Genomic DNA, 11,933 nt, shown 5'->3' with positions numbered 1-11,933 from the left:
TATGTGAAAATTGCATGTTAATTAGTACAGAACTGATTCCGAATTTGTTCGAAAACATGTTCATTGAATTCGAATGTAAATCGTCCAAAATTTGAGATTAGCATGACGTATGAGTAACATCAATTAGCCATTTTAATTTGTTTTACTTTTACGCACAGTTGGTTATCAATTATATTTGATATATATTTTTTTTAGACTTCATTTAATATAAATGATTAACCTCTCACATATAAGTCGGAAAGGAATGTAACAGGACTGAAAAAAAAAATTTGTCTCTACTAAAAACCGGAAAAGAATCCATAATATATATTCTGCTATATATATGTTCAGCAAATGTTAATATTTTATTATATGTTATAAGTAGATTAACATGACTCTCAATCAAAAATTATAACAAACTATTGAAAAAAGTTTTATTTAGAGCACAAATATAAATAAAACTTAAATTTAGTATTTAGGAATAATAAGATGTTAAGAAGTACATATATGTTAACATATATGTATATCTTAATAGTATAGATGTTTTAAATCCTCAAGTCCACTTCTGGACTCTCAGGAAGATATGCTGATTTAAGGTCCGTCATCAACTAAAAGACAAATAAATGATATGACTTCTTAGCCTAGTTAAAGCCTAGTGTGGGGTAGAGATAAGCCCCCCAGTCATTATAGAGTAAAAGTAAGTAATAACACTAACTCAAGTAAAAGAATCAAGAATCAAATAGATGTTTAAAATTATATTTCATAACTTTGACAATCATTTCATAGATAACAGATATATTCATTCTTGATTCTTCTTCTTCTTGAGTTAGTGTTATTACGCACTTTTACTCTATAATGGCTGGGGGGCTTATCTCTACCCCACACTAGGCTTTAACTAGGCTAAAAAAAAAAGTCATATCATTTATTTGTCTTTTAGTTGATGACGGACCTTAAATCAGCATATCTTCCTGAGAGTCCAGAAGTGGACTTGAGGATTGTTAGGGCGGGGTTAATTAGCATATCAACTTTAGTGAATAATTTAAGAGCTCTGTCTCTGATATATTTTTTCACTGAGTCAATCCTAAGATCTCTATGTATGTCTGTTGATCTAATATACCATGGAATCTTAAACAGTTTTCTTAAAGCCAGGTTTTGAGCTATCTGTAATTACTTTAAGGTAGTATTTGAGGCATTGCTATATGTAACACATCCGTACAGATATATATCACACTGAATAATGATTTTGACCAATAATGCAAGTATATAGAGTTTAAGAAATAACTGAATTTGTTACTAAAACTTTTACAGTAAAATTAAGAAAACTCCAAGTACCGAAATAAAAGTCTATTACATCTTTGGATCAGTTGACTAATGAACACCGACTCTGAGCTTCAAATTTGGCAAGGTACGAGCTCAACCCTTGGTACTTACAATCCCAAAGAATTATTTACGAATAATTAAATCTAAGTAATAATTTTCAAACCACTGATGATGAGTCTTTAGCAATACTCGAATGAGATGTCTGGTAAGCCAAAAGTTTAATTAATTAATAAATAATTAAATGTTGTTGTTATACTTCATTACTGTGCAAAAGCAATGGTTTCTATGAAGAAACATGTTTTCTTTCGCCATAATTGAAGTTAGAAATCAAATTTAACACTAACAACAAAAATCGAAAAATAAATGCTCTTTATAATCCCAAACAGAACAGAAAACAGAAAGACCAAATTACCTTCGTTAAGTGGTTTCAGATTAACTAAAGGTTTAAAGAACTCCCCTCCAATATTTTTCTCCGTTTAGGATCTAAGACATATGGAGCCAAGTAAGAAATCTCATTTTCTTAATGCCAGAGATGTCACTCCGTAATATCAAAAAGTTCGTAAACAGGATTAATTTGTTAATTAAACCATTAGCTAATTCGGCTCTATTCAACAGAATAAGGGTTTTTGTTAACCATTAACCATTAAACACAAAACTGTTTTCATAACTAAATATGTTTGAAGTTGAAAGAGTACAAAAAATCTGAGTCGTTACTAACAGAGAGTGTATAAAGCCAACAATATTCTAATGAACTTAGATAAATAATTAAACATTATATGAAAAATAATAATCAGTGAAAAATAATAAGCTGTAGAATGGCAAAAATGTGTTAAATTAATTGTGTTGAATTAAAAATGCTAAAATAAAGCACACTAATACTAAATTTGTTTATTATTTTAAATAATTTATAGTATATAAGTTAACATATCTTTCCTATAGTTTGTATGAATAACATCTGCATTAATATACTATCAGCTTTCAGGAAATGCTCTGCATTCTCTAAGCAATAGTCATCCTTCAAAAGTTACAAGACGAATTAATTGATAAATATTAAACAATATTACTAAATATATTATTGCGATCTAGAGATTTATTACCCAAATTATTGTAGTGAATACGCGTCATCTAGTCTGTTTCAAGTGAAAAATAATAAGCTGCTTAATACAGCGTTAATTTAATACGCTGTATTAAATTAAAAGTGCTAAAATAAAGCATATATTTAATCGTTTTATTCCTTGGTGGAAAAGAGGACCGTATAAAGCATACAAATGCTAAATTTGTTCATTATTTTAAAAGAATTATAGTATATAAGTCAACATATTTTGCCTATAGTTGTTTTCCTTTAATACATTTATTAACATATTATCAATTGTCAGAAAACTGTCCACGGTGTCTAAGCAATAGTCGTTCTTGAATATATACAAGGCGAATTGATAAATTTTAAACATTATTACTAAAAAATTGAGCACTGCGGTCTGGAGATTTATTATGCATCGTCATTCTCTGAGTTCGATTTACTTGACGATTTAAAGTATTGAAAATGCCTTATCTAGATTTAAACCCCTCCATTCAATATAACCGGTCCGCAATCTTAGTTTGAGGTTTCAATTATTTTGTTCCGAATGTGACTTTCAAGATAAGAATAAATAAACCTTTTTGTCGCATCAGTTTCTGCTGGAATGATAGTTGTGGCAAGTAAAGGTAAGATCTATATACTTCTTCACGGAAGGAACCATTCTTATACTACACTAATATGCTGTTATTATTTTTATTACTAAGTTCAAATTTGAATGGTGTTATAAAACTAAATTTGGGGTGCAGGTGTGTCATGACATTACAATTTTAAGATATTATTTTTTTTTGAACATTTAGTTTTTTGTAAAATAAAACACTGCCTGTAGCGATGTAATTTTTGATCAGCTAAGGAATAGCGATTAACTAATTAGATGTGCTAATTGGCTTTTGGGTTTGATGTATGTGGATGTATTGGTGGACATAAAATGGTGAATGTTCTAAGAAGACCTTAGAACCTTTTCAGGCCATCGAACACATTTTGCAGGATCATATTATATTTACAAATGCCAGTCATTTAAAGTATGTTAATCACTGTATGTGGTTTTGTGTGAATCTCCCAGACTACAGCTCCGTAAGTAATTATAGAACAATTTCTATATCGATTCACGATAGTAGTTTTAATACACGGCTCTAACTCTTCTTATCTTTGACAAATATGACTTTGTCACTCTTTTAAAGATGACTACTTCATTGGACAAATACCCCTGAAGTATGTTTTTAAGGTCTGCGAATGGTCACTGGGTACTAAATCTGGTGGTTTCGATGGATATGAAAGAATTTCGTCATTCTTACTCTTTTGATCAAAACGCTTTCTTTCTTCTTCATTTTGGGCAGTGTTTTTGCAATCTCGTCCTTCAATCGCGCCAGTAACTGTATATAACATTCTCTGTTGATGGTTTCTCCATTTTCGAGAAAGTCGATGAATATTATACCATGCACATTCCATAATAGAGATAATCTCACCAACCCCTGTTACGCCTTTGCTCACTTTCGACAACTTCCATCACTTGCTGTTCACTCAATTGACTAGAGTTTTGTTTTCGAACTAAAATGGTGATGTTTCATCCGTTATCACATATAGATGCAAAATATCCTTTTTCTTTCGTTTAAATAGCTCCAAGCAGATGTCTGAATCATCAAAGCCTATCATGTAAATCATGTAAAATAAGCCCTATATGTTTTTTGATCATTTTTAGAGTGTTAGCTGTCTAACAAAGGTACTCTTGCAACTTGATTTTATGTTTTTCCAAATCTATTTTGAGGGCAATTTTTGACGTTATCCGGTGTAGTCGCCTTGTTTTGACAACACCAGAGCATGATGTCTTATCAGTATCTGTACGGCCTCTTTTAAAATCAGAAAACCAACGTTTGACAGTAACTTTTGATGGATGATTCATTAAGCCCAGCTTTGACTTTAATGGTATTTATTCTCTTTAAATGCTTATCAAATTTAAAAGGCACAAAATTGCTTTAAAGCTATTTTTTAAAAAATAATAAAAGTAGAGTTGTTAAAACCTTTTCATCTTCTGAACTATCTAAGCTAAGCTAAGTACTTTATCATCACAAAAATATCAGATTTTTTTAAAGAGGTGTCATCCATATGTGTCTTGTCAGCCGATGTCACATATTCGCTCAAGTATCATGGCATTAAGATTAAAACAGAGCAGTCAAAATTTTGGTAAGCAATTGCCAGTTTTCTTCTCTTTCTGCAATAAAATTTCTCAAAAACTTCCCAAATCATTAATTTCCTCCACTTGTATCCTAGTCCACTTATGCAAATAAAGGAATAAGTAAAAGTTTCTTGATATTTGACATAGAAAAAATTTTATTTCCTACTTCTTTAAAGTTTAAAATAATTGATTAAATACTTTACGGTAAATTAAGAAATTTGAAAAACTTTTGATGTGAAGCCAAAAAAGGAAAATAATGGAAAAGACCAAAAACTCATTTATCCTTGTTTGCTTCAAATTTTCCATGACTTTGACTTGTTTCCGCTTCCCCTTTGGACAAATTGTCTGCGGCTTTGCAAGAGACATTCACTTAATTTTGACTTTGGCAAATTATGTTCGTTGTCAGTTGTTATTGGTTTTGCTCTAATAAGTGGCAGTCGCCATTAGTGGCATCAATTTTAGGGGTGCTCGGAAGGAAGAGCTCTTACTGATTTAATATCGTTAAGGTTGACAATAGTTTGTATTTAAAGGTAAATAACTTCAATTAAGTGAAAATTCAAAACACATTAGTTATGGGCTTATTTCTTTGAAGATGATTACCAAGGAGGAGCAGACAACAACGTGAAACATTTCGTTTTAAATAAGTATAATAATAAATAATATGATATAATAAATTATTGAAATATAATAATATATTATTGAAATAATGTGCTTTAACAAATAAAATCATTTATCTGGAAATACATCAACGGATCTAAACAGAATTAAAGTGACATTTTGATAACCCCATGAATGAAGAAGGAATCCAACAAAGTTTTCTTAAAAGCCACTCGAAATTGTGTTAAATAAAAATTTTATTTTATTTAGTTTTAAATAATCTTCCAAGCTCTATCCATAGAATTTTTATCCATCTCACATTAATATTACTGAAATTGCTCCTATCCAACTCCTTACATTTAATCTTCCTATGTGAAAAGTAACCCGTTCTCAACATTTCTGGACATGCTTCCTTTTTGTATCTGAAGTGAGGTCAACTGAACGCTTTTAGTGCGTTTGCTTAATCTGCTTAAGAATTTGATGTCAATTTTTGTGAATAAATTTGATTATTTGTGTTTAACAAAATTATTGGATTAATTAATAAAAATATGCAATATAATTTTAATTTAATATAATAATTTGAAAGGATGAAGTGTTCTCCTTTATTGACTGTTGAGTTGTTTTAACAAGATTTAAGTATGTGGGACAAAAATATCTACGGAGCAATTAATTTATAAATAGGATCTGTGTTTTAGAGGAATACGATTAGGATGTGAAACATAAAACTCTTAACAAAGATATGTTGGATTTTTGTTCCAATTGACCAAATTAGTTCAATAAATAAAGAAAACTCGGAACTTATTTATGAAAATATTTAACTCTCTTTGGTTGATATCCATATCTCTCCGTGTGGTTGTCAATGTTATATGATGTGGCAAATATTACTGAATTTACCTTCCTTATTTGTTTCCCAACATGAAAGATTTTTTAAGTCGCAATTTTTCTTATCTAAACTAGATAATCTAACTCCAGTATTTAGACACTCCACTTAATTTTTAGCAATGACATTAAATTGTCGTTTTATTGAAAGGATTCCGTTCCTTCATTTTACCTAGATTGGATGTCTAATGCTCTAACTGCCATCGGTACCAATTATATTTTCATAGATTTTGAAAACTAAACTATATTTCCTAATGTGACCTTATGTTTTTCTCGTTATAATAGTAGTGAAGATCTAAGCTAGTAGTCTATGGTATATGGCAGATAACATAATAATAATTAAAAAATGAATACGTGTGATAGGATGTGTTTGAGTAAAGGAAGTGTGATAAATAAAATGATCGTTTTTGAACAAAGTAGATTATGGATAAGTGGAATTTTAATTAAAGCCAAACTGGATTAAGAGCGGAGAATCTTGACACATTTTTTAAGATCAGTCATCTAATATCTAATAATGTGGTGCAAGAAGCTACATCAAAAACATCGAATAGTGATGTTTAAAAGTCAGAACATATATACATATGTAAATAAATTGATTTAGTAAATAAAGTTTGTAGATAAAGTAGTTTAGTCGGGTAAATAAAGCAATAAACAAGGAGATAAAGATTAGTAAATAAGAAATGACAATCATACGCAACTCAAAATCAAATCAAATTATACCCATTTACATATATTAAAATCAGATAAACCTTTTCGTTCTACTTGCGGTGTTTTATACGTAAACATATATAAAGTAAATGAGAATTATAAAAGTTACACATCTCTAAGCTTCCACCGCACCACATCCATAAAAGCTAATTTTATGATTTGAAACTATGTAAAAGCTTTATTTTACTGACTTATTTTTTAACAGTAGTAATATATATTGTGATGTATCATAGTCAAATGAACTACGTTATTCCAATAAAATGTTTAACACTCAAGCCGTATATTTATTAAAATTAAAAACATGTGTTCATCCTATTTTATGGTGTTTTATATATAAATATATATAAAGTAATTGAGAATTATAAAAGTTAAACACTAGCAAAATTTAAAAAAATACTCTGCAGCTGTGAGCAACAATGTAATTGTATGTGTAAGAGTAATATAAAACATTTTTAATATAATATTAATTAAAATAATAAGCTCCGTCTGTATTATCATAAATAATAAAGAACGTAGAAATAAACCTCTTCAATGGGATATAGCCAAAGATCACTTGGACTGAAAATACGTTATGCAATAGTATATGCACATGAAAACAGATGAGCGATGCTAGGTAGAGATAACAGCCGTTATAACATGGGAAATTGACTTATTTATGCGTGACATGAAACTGTCTAGTACATGGTTTTATTCTAACCTTAATTTGGTTATAACAGTTCTTACTACAGAGGGAAGGCGGGGTTGGGTTGGCTCCATTGCAATAGGTAACAATGTATTAATGAGATGACCATCTGTAAGGCACGTAATATTTTTTAAGCAATAGTTGATTATACTCTTTCACAGAATAGCATATTAGATTCTGCAGAAGTGTGGTCAATATGTGTCATAAGATAAGATGTTATTCCATTGTGCTTTACAAAGTTATGGGGTATATACTTTAGCAGTAGGGATCGCAATTGGATGCCATATTACTTTATATGTATCCAGCAAGGGCACAAGAGCTTGCAACGCATTGTTATAACACTTCAGTCGACTGCACATCTCCGTATTATGGGAGGAAAGTATAATTACTTCCTCATTTCTCTCTTATGTGAAACACAAGTTTATTTTATTTTATGAATAGTATTATTGAATGTATTAAACTTACAAATTATAACAATAATTCTTACATCAAATAAGAAGTGGAGTCAACACTTTTTGAAGCCCCTTTTGGAATTTAGTTAAGGCTATTTATTTAAGACTATTATTTAAGACTAACTTAAGACTGATTTTATTAATTTCTTATTATATATCTTATTCTAATTTTATATACCAATAACAATGTTTATATACATAAATTCTCTTGATTAAAAATGGTTATTTCCTAAACCCTATATACCTGCATCATTTAATTATAATTACAAATGTTTCCGTCTTCCACTTTAGGAAGACGGAAAAGTTCTTTGCGAACATAACGAGAAATGTATTCCTTACGATCTTGATTGTCAGTGGATTTGACGACAGCTGAAGACCTAACTCCTTGCTCTTTAACGCTATGCTCATTGAAGGCTACTTTAAGACAGTCAACCGGGATGTTGGTCTTTATTCCCTTGATATTAACACCAAAATACTTATTGAAACGTTTAAACACAGTGAAGGGTTCTTCGTATGGGGTTTGTAGAGGTTCGCAGAATTTTTGGCAAATACTTGATCTGAGGAAGAAATGATCCTTTTCGATAAATATCTTTACTCTTGAGTGATGAGCATTACTATTATCCGAAATGTTGAGGATTGAAATTAGTTTTATAAGTAGTTTTTTGACAGTTTGCTGTATTTAGTGCATTAGAATTTTACTCATGCTTTGATGCTGTTGAAAAGGTGATGAAATCACAAGACACGCAATATTTTTCTTCTATCATTTTTAGTGTTTTTGATATTTACAGTGACATTTTAATCTTAATGCCAGAACTTAACAGTAAATAGGGAAAGTAGGACACTTTTGTGATTTCTTGTGAATAAAAAAATAAATGCTAAATCGCTTTTTAAAACCTTTCTTCTGCTATTCTACATGCACACAATCAAGTAAATTTCCTATATACAAATTTTCAATCTACAGAATTCATTGAGTATAGCAGAAATCAATAATTAATGCTTCAAAATTAATCTTTAAAAAATTACTCCAGTTTGGCATGGGCCAAACAGCTCTGTGGTTATTCTAATTATTTAGTTGAACTATAGTTAAAAATAGAAATTATATATAATTTACTATAAAAATCTAATAGAATTTCAAATGAATTTGAAAATCTCTAACCTATCACCTCTTTTTCTATTCGACATAGAACTTTTCATCTCATACAATATATAAAAATATTTAATTACATTTATGTTATACAGACAGTCATATCACGAATGGTCACAGTAATTTTTACCTTTTTGGTCCTGACCAAAAGGCATAGCATAGAGAGAGACAAATTACAATTGTCAACTACAACAACATTATTACAACAACAATTTCACATTAGATGTGAGCATGACTGTCTATATAACTTGGCCTTAAATATCAAGAACAACCCAAGTTGTTTATATTAAGTCCCGTCTAAGCGTCAAACACAATCATCTTTCTGAAACATAAAATAATATATAATCTTTGTTAAATTTTCTCTCTTTTACAACATTAAGTAAATAATTACTCACCATAACTACACTATAACTATAGTGAGTATGTACACTTAGTGACTATCACTTATTCTGCTATTCATTTATGACGTCATGCTGTATGTGCTCGAATTGATTTGAAAGCAGTTGATTGGTCAAACAATCTGTGCATTGATTTAAATACGTGAAGCAAGTATTGCACCGCCAGCGAGTTTTCGATTGTGGTTCAGTTAAACAAACTTCGCATTTAGGACAAAACAAATCTGGTTTTACATCCTCCATTGCTTGCTTCTCATCCCGTATAATCTTCAGCATACTCAAAATGCGTTGCTTCTCATCTACCGGTTTAGTGATTGTACAACTTGGTTGTTGTGCACTACCATCATTAACCGACAATTGCGTTAGCGAATAATCATCCTCTGGCATATTTACAGGCACGTTTAATTTTGGAAAGAAAGTTGTTGGCTTCTGAAACATTTTATGTTTTGCACTTTGTAAGCGGCGTGCTTTTGGTATACGACCTGGTACCGGCATCCCAGCATTATGCAATTTTAAAAAGTACTTTTGCACGCGACTAGCAACTTGTTGTGGTGTGCGATTGCCCAGAGCTCTAGCAATTTTAGCGAAACGTTTCTGTTCAATTGGTTCGGCAGGATATTCAATTAAAAGCTGTTCCAAACGACGCTGCTCCTCACATGTCCACAACTACGAAGAATAATATAATTTAAAAAACATTTTTGTCATTTACTTTAAAATCCATGAAACAATAAATACTTGATTGAATGAGCGCGGTTTGCTTTCATCAAACATTCTGCCACGCACTGCAGGTGGTACACCTGTTTGTGGCTCCTCATTCTCAACTTTAATTTCGGGATTAAACAATCTATATTTGCCTTTGAGTTTCGGTATCTAAAGAAATTATTTCGTTGATAAAATAAGTAATAAAATTTTTAAAAACAAATGAAAAAATATACCTCTGGAATTTTCACATCAGTGCATTTGACAATTGGTTCATTGTTTCGCAATTTTTCTAAGAGTTCATTTGGGTTATTCAAATAATAATGTTTTGCTGCCATTAACTCCTCTATATCATTATGCACCCGCACTTGTGCTGCCTCAAGTGCAACAATGGTTTTTAATAAATTCGAATAATCTTCATTGCCGCGCAAAGCTATATGGTCACTCTCAAAATAGAACACATTATCTTCTTCCTCCTCACTACTCATTTTCACTTCTTCCTGTTTAAATTATAAATATTATATCCTTTTAACTATTTAATTCTAAATATTTGGTTTTCGCTGCTCAACATGCTGCAGCTCTTGACTTTTGAATGTAAACAACGCGTTGCCAAGCATACAAATTTTGAGAAAATATTTAGTGTTACCAGGTTTTCTGTCAGTCAGTTGACATATGTTAAGATATATGAAAATATGACTGGTTATATTCAGACATAACTCGGTAAACAGTTTATACGGAATTTAATATGTAAAATTTATTTATTTATATTACAATTATATTATATGTTCCTACACTTTATTTCTGCTTTGATTTTAAGGTCTAATTGTGCCTGTCATCACTATTACAATTTCTAATAAAAAAACATGTTTAATAATTAAAATTAAGACTATACTTTTGTTACGCTAGATGATATTTTAAAAATAAGAAAAAAACAATCTTGTGTTTTAAAAATAAAGAATTTCATTAATATATTAGTTGTTTTGTTTTAGTTATTTCAAAATCTTATGTGCTGTCACTATCAAAACATAGCCGCCTCTCACATACAACATCCGCTGTACAAAATTAAAGTGCACAGCTGCTTTTTTTAGAAATCAGAAATTAAATCATAGTTGACAATTGTTTTCCAGCGGCTCTATATATTTACTTATGACTAGAATTTAATGTTAAGGGTACCATATGATATTTTTTACATGTTGACGTATGTAATTAATTAGGTTGAACTTTTATTTTGCATATATATTACACAGTATAACTCTACAATTATTAGTTCACCATATCCTTCATCGAAACATAGCTTAAGCATAGTATTAATATTCATGTGAAACAAAATATTGATACAAAATTCTATACAAAAAGGAATATTCCATAAAAATCCGGCATGTATATATTTTTGTATTCAGTTTTAGTTGAATTTTTTTGTCCGAAATGAATGAAGCATTAAGCTTTGTGCAAAATGGTTGTTCAGACAAGATGCGATCACAGACCAATACAAATCATTATACAGATTGGAGAGTCGCAGACACAAATACATACGTTCATTGTTGTTTTCTTTTAATTTATCATTTTAAATTCATTTAGTTTGTATTGCATAAAAATAAAATAATGTACTTTTACCATTATACCAAGAGAAAATTTATGTAATTGGAGTTGATTAAAAAAAATGTCGCAAATGATTGAAATCATTAGCACAAAAATATTACAAGACATTTCTAAGCCGCTGTAACATTTCTTTATACGAAACAACCCTGTTCACTGAATCTTTGACAATTCGTGACAGAAGGATGGAAGATACAAATATTTAATCATTTTGAATTCATATATATTAATGAAGCC

General features: G+C 30.1%; 1 protein-coding gene across 1 annotated transcript; it reads right to left on the bottom strand.

The window, feature by feature from the left end:
* Positions 1-7,941: 7,941 nt before the first annotated feature.
* On the bottom strand, positions 7,942-10,675 carry LOC119683842 (ZZ-type zinc finger-containing protein 3-like). Its single transcript, XM_038097746.1, has 4 exons — positions 10,337-10,675; positions 10,137-10,271; positions 9,402-10,067; positions 7,942-9,328 (listed from the first exon to the last, which is right to left on the bottom strand). The coding sequence occupies exons 1-3, from the start codon at positions 10,586-10,588 to the stop codon at positions 9,459-9,461; spliced, it is 996 nt and encodes a 331-aa protein (XP_037953674.1). The 5' UTR covers positions 10,589-10,675; the 3' UTR covers positions 7,942-9,328; positions 9,402-9,458.
* Positions 10,676-11,933: the final 1,258 nt, after the last annotated feature.

The sequence above is a fragment of the Teleopsis dalmanni genome, chromosome 1 (genome assembly GCF_002237135.1).
Source record: "Teleopsis dalmanni isolate 2A chromosome 1, ASM223713v2, whole genome shotgun sequence".
Classification (NCBI taxonomy): Eukaryota; Metazoa; Arthropoda; class Insecta; order Diptera; family Diopsidae; genus Teleopsis; species Teleopsis dalmanni.
Note: the sequence above shows the minus strand (reverse complement) of the source record. Positions and strands in the feature narration are given on the sequence as shown.